General features: G+C 44.7%; 5 protein-coding genes across 6 annotated transcripts; 4 read left to right on the forward strand and 1 right to left on the reverse strand.

The window, feature by feature from the left end:
• Nucleotides 1-40: 40 nt before the first annotated feature.
• LOC108045570 (ATP-dependent helicase brm) lies at nucleotides 41-15,274 on the reverse strand. Of its 2 annotated transcripts, none has more exons than XM_017124939.2 (7): nucleotides 15,167-15,274; nucleotides 14,612-14,929; nucleotides 14,461-14,543; nucleotides 4,812-6,089; nucleotides 3,052-4,714; nucleotides 1,229-2,020; nucleotides 41-1,166 (listed from the first exon to the last, which is right to left on the reverse strand). In XM_017124939.2, exons 2-7 carry the CDS (start codon nucleotides 14,853-14,855, stop codon nucleotides 313-315), a joined length of 4,914 nt encoding a protein of 1,637 aa, XP_016980428.2. In that variant the 5' UTR covers nucleotides 14,856-14,929; nucleotides 15,167-15,274; the 3' UTR covers nucleotides 41-312. The 2 variants fall into 2 exon arrangements, with proteins under 2 accessions (XP_016980428.2, XP_016980426.2); XM_017124937.2 differs by having other exon boundaries at nucleotides 14,461-14,555.
• LOC108045574 (inositol monophosphatase 1) lies at nucleotides 6,569-7,756 on the forward strand. The gene is made up of 2 exons (XM_017124944.2): nucleotides 6,569-7,265; nucleotides 7,325-7,756. Exons 1-2 carry the CDS (start codon nucleotides 6,682-6,684, stop codon nucleotides 7,593-7,595), a joined length of 855 nt encoding a protein of 284 aa, XP_016980433.2. The 5' UTR covers nucleotides 6,569-6,681; the 3' UTR covers nucleotides 7,596-7,756.
• On the forward strand, nucleotides 8,291-9,919 carry LOC108045576 (inositol monophosphatase 2). The gene is made up of 2 exons (XM_017124946.2): nucleotides 8,291-8,810; nucleotides 9,432-9,919. The coding sequence occupies exons 1-2, from the start codon at nucleotides 8,331-8,333 to the stop codon at nucleotides 9,804-9,806; spliced, it is 855 nt and encodes a 284-aa protein (XP_016980435.1). The 5' UTR covers nucleotides 8,291-8,330; the 3' UTR covers nucleotides 9,807-9,919.
• LOC108045573 (inositol monophosphatase 2) lies at nucleotides 10,042-11,557 on the forward strand. The gene is made up of 3 exons (XM_017124943.2): nucleotides 10,042-10,535; nucleotides 11,082-11,185; nucleotides 11,247-11,557. Exons 1-3 carry the CDS (start codon nucleotides 10,056-10,058, stop codon nucleotides 11,515-11,517), a joined length of 855 nt encoding a protein of 284 aa, XP_016980432.1. The 5' UTR covers nucleotides 10,042-10,055; the 3' UTR covers nucleotides 11,518-11,557.
• On the forward strand, nucleotides 12,033-14,411 carry LOC108045572 (inositol monophosphatase 2). Its single transcript, XM_017124942.2, has 2 exons — nucleotides 12,033-12,806; nucleotides 13,323-14,411. The coding sequence occupies exons 1-2, from the start codon at nucleotides 12,223-12,225 to the stop codon at nucleotides 13,603-13,605; spliced, it is 867 nt and encodes a 288-aa protein (XP_016980431.2). The 5' UTR covers nucleotides 12,033-12,222; the 3' UTR covers nucleotides 13,606-14,411.
• Nucleotides 15,275-15,315: the final 41 nt, after the last annotated feature.

The raw sequence follows: 15,315 nt of genomic DNA on the forward strand, positions 1-15,315 counted from the left end.
CTCAGACTACATTCGGATTTTACTATAAGAGATTTCATTATTTAATGTTTAGTATGCATTTATTTTAAAGCACGTAATTATACAATCAATAGAGTTGGGGAAATAATTTGTGTGTGCGTAAATCATTGGAAAGGAAACTTAAACGGGAACCTACAACTAGGAAAGATGGATAGATAGAAGTGATAGCCTGATAGGGAGGCCAGAGGAGGTAAGCTTTTCCTCGAAATTGGTTAAACTTAAACTAACTAAAAATCAATTGCCCATGCCTTCGACATCCGACGATCCGCGCTTGAAGATCAAACCCAACGGTAGCTAGTCCATATCATCGTCGTCGTCGTCCGAAATGGTGTATTTCTTTTGGGACCGCTTGCGACGAGTCTGCTTCTTGGATGTGGTGGCCGCTCCGCTGCCCACATTTGACGATGATTGCGTGGGCGTGGAGGGGGCACTGGCCAGAGATTTGTTGAGTTTGAGCTTCATTTTGACAGCAGCCGCGGATGTGCTGGCTATCTCCTCATCGTCGGAGCCATCATCCCCGCCATCGTCGTCGTCGTTGTCCGAGTTGTCGGATCCATTTCCGTGCGCTTCGCCGGTGTTTTCCCCGGCTGCCACTGCGGCTGCATCCGCTGCAGCAGTTACCCTCTGTCGGGCCCCAACGAATATCTTTTGCAAGGCAATCGAATCTAGGTAAATCAGCGATGCCTCTTCGTTGTAGATCTGTGCATTCTGGCATAACTGCATAAAGTCCTTCTCCAGCTCGTTAAGATCTGCGTACTTGCAGTCCTCAATGCGCTGTAGGATTTTCTTAATGTCCACCGGCCGCTTGATGATTTCGTAGTAGTCGGGAAGGCGCTGGCGCGACGGCAGCTTCATGAACGGCTCGGACAGGGTTCGTCCATCTTGGTTGTACTTAATCACCGCGCTCATAATCTTGTTCATCTGCTTCTTTGAGCGCTTGTCCAGATTCTGGCGTCTCCGCCGCTTTAAGATCATCGAATCGTCGTCGGACTCTTCCTTTCGATTCTTGCGCTTGCGTCGCTTACGCTTGGAGTCGTCTTCCTCCTCTTCCTCATCGAATTCAGCGCCATCATCGATGGCTTTCAGCCACTCCTTCTCGGTCAAGCTGTCCGTATAGTCCACTTCCTTTCGCTGCCGGGACCCTCGACCTATAATCAAATATTCCAAACATTAGAGAAAAATTAAAATAAACTATAAGCCTAAGACTCACCCAAAATGGTATCCTCATCGTACTGATAATGGAAACGCTCTACCTCGTCGTCGTCCTTGGTCAACCAGTCGGGTAACTCCGACTCATCGATGAGACGATCCCTGCCCGGATGGATCTCCTCATCCTCCTTCTTGCGCTCCACATCCATGCGCTTGAAGATCTCGATCTCTTCCTCGCTGCGAGCAATCATCATGTTGATCATTTCGTCATCAGGCACCTCATTTTCCTCCTCCTCTTCATTGTCGTCCTGATGCAGGATCGTCTGAAGGAACTGCTGCCGCTCGCTGCCCGTCGACTTCTGATCGAACATACCGGCCTGGATGACCTTCTCGTCCATGTTCAGCTTGTATCTGGCGGCAGCCAGGATGCGCTCCTCCACAGAGTTTACAGTCATCAGTCGGAGAACACGCACCTCGTTTCGCTGACCGATACGATGGGCACGATCCTGGGCCTGCAGATCCTGGTGAGGGTTCCAATCGGAGTCGAAGATCACCACAGTATCGGCGGTCTGCAAATTGAGACCCAAACCGCCCGCTCGGGTAGATAGCAGAAAGACAAACACGTCGGAGCCCTTGGCATTGAACTTGCGCAGCAGTTCGCCACGGTCCTCGGCCTTGGTGGTGCCGTCCAGTCGAAGGTAGCCGAACTGGCGCCATCCCAGGTAGTCTTCGATGATGGTCATGCACTGGGTCATCTGACAGAAGAGAAGTACGCGATGATTGGTGGCCTTCAGCTTGGGCAGGATACGATCGAGCAGTTCAAATTTACCAGACACGCGATACAGATCGGGCCCTAAAATATAAAAATAAAATTATAACAAGAAAGGAAAGCTAACTTCGGGCGGAGCCGAAGTTGATATACCCTTGCAGAATACTCTGTAAATTATATTCTCCAAAATTATTCATATGATGCATTCTTAATACTCATAAAAAATCCGAACTTCCTAACTTTAACAACAACAAAGTTATGGCATTTCCAATCGTTCAGTTATATGGCAGCTATAGGATATAGTCGGCCGATCCTTATGAAATTTGGTAGGTCGGATTGATTGGCCAAAAATAAAATCCATAGAAAATCCCAACTTCATAACTTAACAAACACCAAAGTTATGGCATTTCCGATCATTCAGTTATATGGCAGCTATAGGATATAGTCGGCCGATCCTTATGAAATTTGGTGGGTCGGATTGATTGGCCAAATATAAAACCCATAGAAAATCCCAACTTTCTAACTTTACAAACACCAAAGTTATGGCATTTCCGATCAATCAGTTATATGGCAGCTATAGGATATAGTCGGCCGATCCTTATGAAATTTGGTAGGTTGGATTGATTGGCCAAATATAAAACCCATAGAAAATCCCAACTTCCTAACTTTACAAACACGAAAGTTATGGCATTTCCGATCAATCAGTTATATGGCAGCTATAGGATATAGTCGGCCGATCCCGGCCGTTCCGACTTATATACTGCGTGCAAAGGAAAGAAGGGTGTGTGCAAAGTTTCAATCCGATAGCTTTAAAACTGAGAGACTAGTTTGCGTAGAAACAGACAGACGGACAGACGGACAGACGGACATGGCTATATCAACTCAGGAGGTGATCCTGATCAAGAATATATATACTTTATAGGGTCGGAGATGTCTCCTTCACTGCGTTGCACACTTTTGACCAAAATTATAATACCCTCTGCAAGGGTATAAAAATTGACTGATGCACCATTTTAATATATATAATCTCTTGGAATTAAATCTGATGTCACTGGTTAAGTATGAATAAATGTACGATAAAATTAATAAATGATAAATAAACCAAGGAAACTTACCGGACACCACTCCATGGCCTCCAGTGTGGTCGCAGTACTTCTCCTCGATGTGCTGGAACATGAACGGATGGTTGCACAGCTTGCGCAGCTGGACGATTGTGTTCATCAGAGCCTTAGCGCCGCCTTTTCCGTGCTTGCCCTTTTCGGATCCGTCGGTGAGCAGGACGCCCTTGCTCTGCATGTGCTTGTAGAGAACCCGCTGCAGAGCGGACATGTCGCACTTTATGATGTACTCAACCTTGTCGGGCAGCTGGTGCTCCACCTCTTTTTTGAGGCGCCGCAGAAGGAAGGGACGCAGCACCTTGTGCAGACGACGAATGATAAGGATGGTCTCCTCCTCGTTCAGCTCAACCTTCTCGCCGGTTGTGGCAAATGGAGCATTGAACCACTGCTCAAATGTAGAGCAGGACTTGAAGATCGAGGGCAGCAGGAAATTAAGTAGCGCCCACAACTCGGGCAGTTTGTTTTGCAGAGGTGTACCCGTAAGTAGCAACCGATAGGGAGCAATGTAGTGGGTGTTCAGCACCTGGGTGAGTTTGCAGTGATGGTTCTTCATGCGATGACCCTCGTCAATGATCATGTACTTCCACTGGATCTTGGCTAGAACAGCTTTGTCCTTGATTACGTACTCATAGGTGGTTAACAGCACATTAAACTTGGTGGCTCGCATTTGATTTTGCAGCAATCGCCTTCCCTGGGGGCTGCCCTTGTAGCTGACCACGCCCACTGCAGGCGCCCACTTCTCGAATTCCAGCACCCAATTGGGCAAGGTCGAGAGTGGGACAATAATCAAGTAGGGACCCATTACTTTCTTGCGATCCATGAGGTATGTGACCAGCGAAATGGTCTGAATGGTTTTACCCAATCCCATTTCATCGGCCAGGATGCCATTCAGATTGTTGTTGTACAGCGAAACCAACCACTCCAAGCCTTTGATCTGGTACTCTTTGAGGCTACCATTCACCATGATGCTGGCCTGTTCGACAACCTTTTCGTGAATGGTGTGGGCGATGCTGTAGTAGGTCTGCTCCTCCGTCCTGTACTCATCGTCCTCCACCTTGGCCTTGGTGATCAGATCCTTGGGATCGTCATCGCTGCCTGTCGGCGCCGACTTGTCTGTGACGTCCTCCGTGGCCATTGGCTGCTCCTCCACCTTGGGCTTATGGTCTTCGTTGCTGCCGCAGCTGTCCTCCTCGTCGTCGATCCAATCCCAGCCGGGGTGCATGTTCAGCCAGCGGTGCAGGTGCTTCAGCATAGGAGCATCGTCACCGGTGAGCTTCTTGCCCGTGCACTGCTCCACCACATGTACCCGCATATCTGCCACAATGCTGCCCTCATCGATGCCAATGTACTCGCCGCTCATCAGGAGCTCCTTCTTGAACAGCAGCAGCCGCTTGCCCTCCTCCTCCTTCTTCTTCATCTGGTCATCCTTGTGCTGCTTCACCATCTGAGTGAGGTTGCTGATGTACTCATCTGTCTGTGACAGCAGGAAGGCCAACCGCTTGTCCTTCTTCTGATCGATAAGCTTGCGGTAGCCCTCCTCATCCTCGGCCATCAGGCGTCGCATACGTTCCTTCTCGATGCGCTCCTGTTCCTTCTTCTGCTCGCGCTCCGCGTTTGCGTGGTGGTTCATCACTGCCTTGTTCATCCTGGCAAGCTGGGCCTGGTGGGGGCAAAATACATTGAGGAAGATTTAAAAATGAACTTAAAACGGACCAAATTGGTGACTATATTTAGTTTTTAATTTTTCTCCCACTTACCTTATTATTCCTATGGAACTCCCTCAGATCCTTCCCGTGCTGAAGCACCGCGGCCAGGAACTCTAAATGCTTTTGCCGGCGTTTTCGTTCAGCCTCCAGCTTCTGCTGCTTTTCCAGCTTTTCGGTGGCACGCGCCTCCCGCAGACCCTGTCGCTTGGTCCTCTTGTAAAACTTGATATTCAGCGCAGTTTCCAAAGTGGTATCCCTCCTCGTGCACTGAACAAACTCCATGCGAAGCTGCCGCTGGAAATTCAAGACCCTTAGGGCCCTCAACTCGATGGCTGCTTGGAGACGAAGATCCTCGGACATGGTGGCCGGTAACCGCTGCAACTCCTGCATGCGCAACGAAATTCTGGCTGCTATCCGATTCTCCCTTTCCTGCAGAAGTGTGATGGGATCCAGGCCCACGGGCTTGGCCACCGTTGTGATGCGATTGGGTTTGGGCATGGGCATGCCTGCTGGTGGCACTTGTCGTGGCGGACCTCCTCCTGGCTGTGGAACCTGACTGCCAGGCGGCATTCCTGGCAGAGCACCCCTCACTTGCGGCTGCATGGGCGATGGTGGTATCAGTGGCTGACAGCCTGCGGGGCCCATGCTAAGGGGTTTGCCTCCGTTTGGCAACTGATGCTGCAGTTGCTCTGGTGGCGGAGGCTGCGACTGTTGTTGCTGTTGCTGCTGCGGTGGCTGTTGTTGCTGGATGGGCGGTGGTCCGCCCACCTGCGGCGGTTGTGGTGGCAGCGGCTGCCCCTGCTGCATGTGAGGTGGCGGTGGAGCTACCTGCATTTTTTGACCAGGAACCGGCGGCCCATAAGGATTGCTTGCAGGAGGAGTGGAGCACTGAGGCGGCGTTCCAGCTGACGGGGGCGGTTGCTGTGCCTGTTGGGGCTGCACTGGCGGCTGACCTACATGTTGGCCTCCAGGAGGCGGTCCACCTGGTGCTCCAGGTGGCCCTATTGGAGGTCCCGGCGGTGGCTGTTGCTGTGCCGCCTGAAGCGCCTGCTGCATCTGCATGGAAATGGGCTTGTTCCTCGCCAGCAGCCGGTAGGCGGTGATCTGTGTCCGCAACAGATTAACCTGGTTGCCGTTGAGGTGCTGATGTTTGGAGGTGGCCCGCATGGCCAGCAGCTGAGAGTACCGGGGATCTTCCTGCAGGCCCTTCTCCTCCATCGAGTCAATGGCGCGTTGCAGGGCGTGCAGGTTCTCCTGACTGGAGCGCTCCGGTGGTGGCGGGCCGCCAGGTGGACCACCAGGTGACACTATGCAGGGTTGTGTGGGAGCCTGAAAAGAAGAGGGAACATATATTTATTATGATGTGATCGATGTTAATTTAAGTTTATTTTACCATTATTCTTAGATCACTTTTATAATAATTTATAAAATTACAACATATCCCAAAAATTGATTAACAATTTTTTCTAGTTACCAATGCTAATGATGAGCTTACCGAATTGTTATCTTGCTAAAATTCCATTTTTTTTGTATTGCTTCGACCAACATAAATTATACAATAAAAGATGCTTATTTTTATTTGGAAAGTCTTATAAAACATAGTTCGGAAAGATTTAATACTTCAATGAGAATTCGGTATTTTAAGAGAAGAATCCAGGTTTAAATTGTTCCAGCAATCTAAATTTAAATTATCTAAATCTTAAGATAAACGTACTGCGATTTCCATTCTGTTCAACAGCTGACTTCAAGAGCAAATAAATTAAAAAAGCTTCCACTCGGATGTCAGTCAGTGAACCAAGTTACTGGGCTGAGGAAACTCGTTTTACTGTTGACTGCTCTCAGTGCTCGATTCACTCGAAGCGAAGTCGCAAGATATTGTGAGATAGTACAGATAAGTTAAAAGAAAGAAGGGAGAACAGAGATGGCAGCCACCAATTCACAAATCGAGGAGCTGTACGCCTTCATCTATCCGCTGGCAGTTAGAGCTGGAGAAATCCTGCTGGAGGGATACGAAAATGCCGGCAAGGCGGTGTCTCTTAAAGACGGAGAATTTTTCAACGTAGTCACTGCCTATGACAACCAGATCGAGGAGTTTCTCATGGAGAAGATACTGGCCAACTATCCGGACCACAAGTTCATTGGCGAGGAGGATACCCACAAAAATGACGATGTGACCAAAGAGCTGACGGATGCTCCAACTTGGATTATAGATCCCATCGACGGTACTTCGAATTTTATCAAACAAATTCCTCACGTTTCCGTTTCGATTGGATTGTCCATCAAGAAACAAATTGTTCTGGGAGTGGTTAATAATCCTGCCCAGAAGAAGCTGTATACGGCTAAATTGGGCCAAGGGGCCTTTTGCAATGGGAAACCGATTCGGGTTAGCAGCTGTAAACATATCAACGATGCCAATGTGGCATATGAGGTTTGTTTGCTGCACGCTCCAAAGATCCGAAATAAACATATCAAGAGAATCTACCATGTGGGATCCAATGCCAGAAGGTGAGTTAACCAATATCAAATCAATGCTTTAATTTAGTTAATTTGCTAATTCTCTTCAGGCTCCTCGCCTACTCAGCTGTGGTGGATTCCCTTTGCATGGTGGCAGCTGGCAATCTGGATGCCTTCCACATCGAGGACATGTATCCTTGGGATTGTGCAGCGGGCTATCTGCTCATTCGTGAGGCTGGTGGAGTGGTGACTCACCCGTATGGTGGACCCTTCGAAATCATGAAACCGGATTTAATTTGCGCCGGTACAGAGACACTGAGAGCGGAGATAGAGCAACTGATTCGAAAGGCTGATCAGGAGGAGCATGTGGGTGGGGAATGAGTTTTATGTAAACAATAATAAAACCTGTTGGTCAAAATAAAACAGCATTTCATTAAAGTGGACTAAAGATTAAGAAGAATATACAAATCATCATGCAAACACAGCTTTAAAAGTTGCTATCTTAGCTCTGCAAATCAAATGCTTAGCCGTATCAGTTTGACATTTACACACGAAGTTCTCGGGCTTTAACTTATTTTTCAATATATTTTTCCCAACGTTTTCTATATTTTACTTGGTAGCTAATAAATCTTTTTAAAAATTTCATAAACTTCTTGATGTTTAAATATAATGGCTTATAGATTCTCGCACATGTTTCCTACATACTAACATGTTATGAATCACAGGCAAAAGCTGTCAAGGTCATAAAAAATCAGACTAGCTCGAAGTTAATTTTTCTTTTTATTGAATGGATATTTAAAGTTACTAATTTTTCTTTTAAACTAAAAAAAACTCTTAGAAAATAAAAATCTTTTCAAATCCAAGCTTTCCATAAGAATATTAATAATTTAATATAACATTTGTTTATATTTCTCTGACCATCACTGTATGAACACCCGCCAACCCGAAACAATAGCAGTTCTTAATCAACTCTATCGCCGCTCTCCGATATGTCCAAAGTTCTATTGCATACAAAAAAGCTTCCGCGGAAAGCTCTCTTCTCGCGTCGCATTAGTTCCACAGCTGATACGCGTCTATATAGTCGAGTTGCTCAGTCGGCAACCAACACAAATTGCGATGAGTTCCCCGGTCAGCGAGTCTAAGCTTAAGGAGTACTACGATGTGGCCCTGAAACTGGTCCTCAAGTGCGGACCTCTGATGCTGGAGGGCTACCAGAAGCCAAAAACGGACTACAAGGTCAAGGCGGACTTTTACGATCTGGTCACTGTGTATGACAAGCAGATTGAGGACATTCTGACCGAGGGATTGGTGGCAGCCTTTCCCGAGTCCCTAATTATTGGTGAGGAGGAGTCCGCAATATCGCAGCGCCAGGCCGAGCTGACGGATGCGCCCACCTGGATCATAGATCCCATCGACGGCACCACCAACTTCATCCACCGCATCCCACACTGCTGCATTTCCGTGGGTCTGGCCATCAACAAGGAGCTGGTCGTGGGCATCATCTACAATCCGCCGGCAAATGAACTTTTCTCCGCCTACAAGGGCCATGGAGCATACCTAAATGGCCAGCCCATCCACACTTCCAAAGTGACGACGGTAAGAGAGAGCTTTATATAATTCGGGAGCAACAAAAAAAAAACGACAAACAAGATAAACGAAATTTAACGAATAACCGTGCATGTCATTTTGCTTGCAATAAGGTTTATGAGAACGAAAAAAAATATTTACTCTACTTGTGCAGATCAAATAAACGTTTCTATTTTAAGGCATTTTCAATTTTAACCATTTTGACAGATCAGCCAAGAAAGTAAATTTGGTGTAACATTTGTTTATCTTAATTTAAAAACCCGCGCCCTTTGTGTTTTTTTATCTTGTTTATTTTATCTTTTCTTTAAGAGTTTATAGACCTCGACAATAAGATATGCCAGCCAAGCCTTTTAGCCAAAATTTAACGAAAATTTTAAAATTACATGTGAATAACTTATCGTTCATGTACAAAATATTATTAGTAAGAAGCATAGTCGCTTTGTAATAACATTAAAAAATTTTTAAGTTTTTTATTTTATCAATTTATCCAAGCAAAGAATAATTTAAAGAATATATCACAAACATTTTTCTTTGTGTGTCCACAATAATGGCATTAATGAGTAATATTTTTGTGTATAGAGAGCTCTCGTTTAACAACTACGTCTCCCACATATTTGTTCCCATTTCCAGATCAACCAAGCAGTGATTGCCTACGAAATCTCCCTGATCCACGCCGCTGCAGTGAGGGACAAGAATGTGAAGCGTCTGTACAAGATGGCCTCGAATGCCACGGGAACCCGCTGTTTTGGAAGTGCCGCATTAACCCTTTGCTATGTGGCCACCGGTCAGTGCGACACCTACCATGTGGAGGATCTGAAACCCTGGGACATAGCTGCCGGAGCCATTATCTTGACTGAAGCCGGCGGCACTATTTGCCACACCAGCGGAACCAAATTCGATGTGATGAAACCGGATTGCGTGTGTGCCTCCACGCCGGAATTGGCCAAGAATGTGATTAGCCTTATCGAAGAGGCCAACCAGATTACCGAGTACACTTTCAAGTGAAGATATTCACTAACTCAGTATGCTATGTCAGTATCCACATTTATCACTTCTAAATCAGCTGTAAACCGATTGTAATCGCAAGAGATTAAATAAATATATTCCAGTGCATAAAAGAAAAAAATGATATCTCAGAAGGCAACTCTATCTGGAAAAAGCTCGCAGCAAAAGCTTTGCCAACTGATTTCACAGCTGTTAAGCTAAAAAAAATAATAGTAGTATTTTGCCCTCTAATCAGTTGATGATCGAGACATGAGTTACCAAATCAGTGAAGAAAAACTACAGGAATACTACCAGGTCTCCCTGGAACTGGTTAAAAAGTCCGGTGCCCTCTTTTTGGAGGGTTTCCAGAAACCAAAAACTGATTATGAAGTCAAGTCGGCTTTCTATGACTTGGTCACGGTGTACGATCAACAAATAGAAGCCACACTTACGGAAGGTTTGCTCAATGCCTTTCCGGAGTCGAAAATTATAGGAGAGGAAGCTTTGGCCGACGCCAAAACGCAACCTGAGTTGACGGATGCCCCCACTTGGATCATCGATCCCATCGATGGCACTAATAATTACGTGCGAAAGATTCCCCATTCCTGCATTTCCGTGGGTTTGACTATCAACAAAGAACTAGTGGTTGGCATTGTCTACAATCCATCGGCCAACGAGTTGTATTCTGCCTGGAAAGGTCATGGAGCTTTTCTAAATGGTCAGACCATAGAAACTGCTAGCATAAAAGAAGTAAGTGAAGGGATGATGAAATAAATCATAATCTCTTAGAACTGATTAGTCAGATTAATTAGTAATCAGTGGAATAAAAGAAGAACAAATATTTTCATTTTTTTAAAGAGTCCCAAATTTGTTTTTTAACAAGAATGAAACCAGGTTAAAACACTAGAATATTTTGCAAAACCGGCCCATTCAGCTCCAACATTTCCACTTTCACACATTCACCGTCAATTTTCTTAAGCCAATTGACTTTCTTCTTCGTATGCACCATATCACCCGTTCCGATCGGACCATCCCAATTTTCAATTCTTAGGCTATATAAGCCTTTGCACACGTTCACAGTGCGCATTGTCACTAAATTTTCTACCGTCCACTGTAATATTCTAGTTAAAGTAATTCGTATATAAGATCAGGAATTTAAAAACGAAACTAAAGTAATAGACTAAATTTTTCCAAATCTCGAACTGATAGCAGTTTGCAAGGTAGCTCTGGAAGTAATTAAAAACTCAATAGGGATTTTTCGGAAACAATAAAACCAAAGCAAACATTTGATTGCAGATAAACCAAGCTGTGGTGTGCTATGAAATCTCCCTAATCGTGGTGTCCAAGGGGCGGGACAAAAACGTGAAGCGTCTCTACAAGCTGGCCTCGAATGCCACCGGGTGAGCGACCCAGAGAACTCTGATCTTTTCCCCATAATTTACACTGTATTCCCGCAATCAGCACTCGCAGCTTTGGGTCTGCAGCTCTCACGCTCTGCTATATAGCTGCCGGCCGATGTGACGCCTATCATGTGGAGAATCTTAAGCCGTGGGATCTGGCTGGCGGTGCCCTAATCCTCAGAGAAGCTGGTGGAAGTGTGTACCACACCAGCGGAACTAAATTCGATGTGATGAAGCCCGATTGTGTGTGCACCTGTTCTGAAGGGTTGGCCAAGAATGTCATCCAATTAATAAAGGAGGCTGACCAGATTACAGATTTTACATTTGAATAAAAAGGAACACAAAAACGTACTTAAAGCAGATCAAAGCAAATCATGTTTGTTTTAATTAAAATAAAGTTTATGATGAAAGCACAATAGATTGCCAAATTTTCTCAAAACTATACAAAAACTAATAAAACAAAAATATTGTCAAATAGTTTTTAAAATTGCTCAAGTGAAAACAAAAAACATTTGATTGTTTAATAAATCAATAAATGATTTAACATATTTCACATTATACGCCAATTTTGAAATTTTATCAGACATAAATGATTAGTCTTTACACAAAAAAAATTGAGAAATTTTAGCACAATGCAAAGCCCCCAAGGTTCATCTAACAATAACGACTTGCAGCCCAAAAGAAGGGAAATATGCTGATAAAAACGGGTTTTACAACTATTTGACTACACTGGCTTGTCTGTGGAGATAAAAAGCGTCTGTCTATTTGTGTACATCAAACGAATTGAGATAAAACAGAGGCAAGCAGCCAGGTGAGTTGCCAATTGTTAGTACTCGCCATGGGGTGCTGGAGCAGCGATCATAAACCTCAATGCAGGCAAACAATCAGAGAACGAATGTAAAGCTCCAACGCCAGCCAGACAAAGTAGCCAGAGCGTGGAGCTACTTCCAGCCGGGCACAATCTCTCTGATTAGTTGGCATCGTGAACTGAACAGCAACGCATCGTTTTGTGGTCTAGACATACGCATAGAAGCAACATGGCAGAAGTAAAGCAAGAGGATATCGAGGAGTTGTATAACTTTATCTATCCCCTGGCCATCGAGGCAGGCGAGATCCTCATGGAGGGCTATGAAATGGCCAGTAAAAACGTCTCCATCAAGGGCGATTTTTACGATGTGGTCACCGACTACGACAACAAGATCGAAGACTTTCTCATGGAGAAGATACTGGCCAGCTATCCGGGGCACAAGTTTATCGGCGAGGAGGCGACGGCCAAGAACAACAACGTGTCCGGGGAACTGACGGATGCGCCCACCTGGATCATTGATCCCATCGACGGCACATCGAATTTCATTAAGCAGATCCCGCACGTTTGTGTTTCGATTGGTTTGGCCATTAACAAACGGATAGTGCTGGGTGTGATCAATAATCCTGTTCAGAAAAAGCTCTTCACAACGAAATTGGGTCAAGGTGCCTTTTGTAATGGGAAGCCCATCTGTGTGAGCAGCTGCGAGAGCATCAAGGATGCCAATGTGGCCTACGAAGTGTCCCTGCTGCATGTTCACTCAGTAGCCAACAAGCACATCAAAAGGATCTACCATGTGGGATTAAATGCCAGACGGTGAGTGATTAGAAAATCGCATACTTTCAAATCCCAAATTTTTGAACCCTAATAAGTTGAATATTTGTGTTGGCAAAATGAAAAAAATATCTGAGTACAAAACAATTAACCAGTCAAAGCTCACTATAAAGCTTTAATCAGTGTTTGTTCCAATTAAATTGAAAGAGTCTCGCAAAGTGTATTTTCAATTTACAGCTGTGTTCAACATTATAAAACATTTGTTGTTGTATTTTTTGTAGAAATTTTATATATTTTTTAATACTTTAAAACGTATTTTGCAACAATCTATTTACTTTGCCTCATTATTATAAATTTAATGTATTTATTCCGAATGTTAAAATCGAAAACAAAATATCTCAAAATTAAGCCAATATTTTTTAGTAAAAAAATTCGAAGAATTTTTGAGATTTGTAATTGAAATGATGGATGTGTGTTCAGTAAATAATTGTCTGATTATATTAAATTGTTAACAAGTTTAGAGCAGAATCCTTTTCAAGAAATACTATTTGTCCCCAGACTTGTGGCCTATTCTTGTGTGGTGGATGAGCTGTGCATGGTGGCGGCTGGCAATCTGGATGCCTTTTACATCGAGGACATGTATCCCTGGGACTGTGCCGCCGGTTCCCTACTGGTAAAGGAGGCGGGAGGCGTGGTAACGCATCCATTTGGTGGCCCCTTCGACATAATGAAGCCGGATCTTATTTGCGCCGGAACGGAGAAGTTGCGCAAAGAGATTGAAGACCTTTTGCGCAAGGCCGATCAGGAGGAGTCGGTGGGGGGCAAGCCAGTACAGAAGTAATTTAGGAAAGACACACACAAAAATTGTTGGCAAATTAAAAAGCTCGAGGTTAGCTGCACTTGACTTTGGAAGCTCTGCTCGTGGAGCTTTAAGATATCATTCAGCTTTGATCGCCGAAACCCTGATAAACACAGTTCACAAAAATGGCGGGAAAGCAAACAACTCTCTGTTCAGACTTTACTTTACTAATGAATCATTTTGTTACCATAATTTTAAACCTAAATCTGCCAAATAAATCCCTATAAAGAAGTACAAAAAGGTGTTTGGTAATTCTATTCAAAGAATCTCAAAGATTTTCTAACTTTTTCTCAACAAATTAAACTCCTTTGAGGAAGTTTAGAAAAAGGATTCATTGATTTTTTTTAAACAAGTTTTTATAAATTTGTTCTCTTACCAATTTTAAAGATCAGTTTAGATTGAAGGAAACAATAATGAAAACATTCTTAACAGATATCAAAAGATAGAAGCTATCTTTCTAAACATTGTATAAAAGATACGTATACAACCGGGTCTTCAAAGTTATCGAACATTTTTTAAGATAAAACTGAAATTTTGAACGTAGTTTTTTTGTGTTCAAAAAGCTTTTTAGGTAAGCAATAATCTTCAAAAATAATCTGTAGGTAAATTAATCTTTTAAAATAAAACCTAGGAGCTATCCAAGGATCTTTGGATTCTTAAAAGTTATTTTCAATGGATGATCAAAGCAGTATGGGAAAATCTCTGGACTGTGGATATACCAGACTGGGAGGATTTTAGAGTGTTCTAACCAGTGGTGTGGTCTTACACCTGTTCATAGATTGAAATTAGACAGCAAATACTACATTTAGCTGTAGAAATAATTATTGTGGCACTTACATTGGGTGGCATTCCGTGGGTTTGGTAACCAATCGGCGACATATTCGGACCCGTCGGCGGCATCTGCATTCCCATGTGCGGACCTTTTGAGAAAACTGCGGATAATTACGTGCGACTGGGGGATGTGTGGTGGGTTAGATGATGAACATACTCATCCCCTGATGGTGCGGTGGCATGTGGTGTCCCGGCGGACCCTGACCCGGTGGCCCGTGCTGCAAAGGATGGCCGTAGGCGCCGGGATGACCCGGTGGCGGGGGTCCTTGCAGCGGAGGTCCTTGCTGCTGGTGAGGATAGGGGCTGTGCGGCGAGGGGGCGGGGCTCTGCGAGGGCGGAGCCATCGGACTGGGAGCCTGTGGCGGTGGCATGGGACTGTTCGCCGGAGAGGGCGAGGCCATATTTCAGCTCCTTTTTCTGCGCTTTATCCGAACGATTCCTGTGAATTTTCCAGGACCAACTGGTGCAGGGGTATCTGAAGAAGGGAACACACGTCAATGCACCGAATTTATTAAGAATCTATAGAACCTATAGCCACGATATGTAATCGAAGCCCTGCTTTTTGTTGTACCCGTTTTTTGGCACGCTTTTTTGCGCACTCAAACACATAAATAAACAGAAAACGACCCGCCAAATCAAGCAAATTTAACGTCTCGCTTATCGCGCACAGAGACCCCGATCGTATTTTTCTATTTAAGAACGAAAGTATTACCTATTAGCACTGTTTGGGAGGTTTTTCCACACTTTTCTCAACGCGACGCGACAGCAAAACTCTAATGGCGGCCGTCTCTATAACAAAAGTCACGTAAGGGTGGCAACTCTGTCAACCGGCAACAAAGGCGGGCGCGTTCAGCGTATATC

The sequence above is a fragment of the Drosophila rhopaloa genome, unplaced genomic scaffold (assembly GCF_018152115.1).
Source record: "Drosophila rhopaloa isolate 14029-0021.01 unplaced genomic scaffold, ASM1815211v1 contig_47, whole genome shotgun sequence".
NCBI classification, from domain to species: Eukaryota; Metazoa; Arthropoda; class Insecta; order Diptera; family Drosophilidae; genus Drosophila; species Drosophila rhopaloa.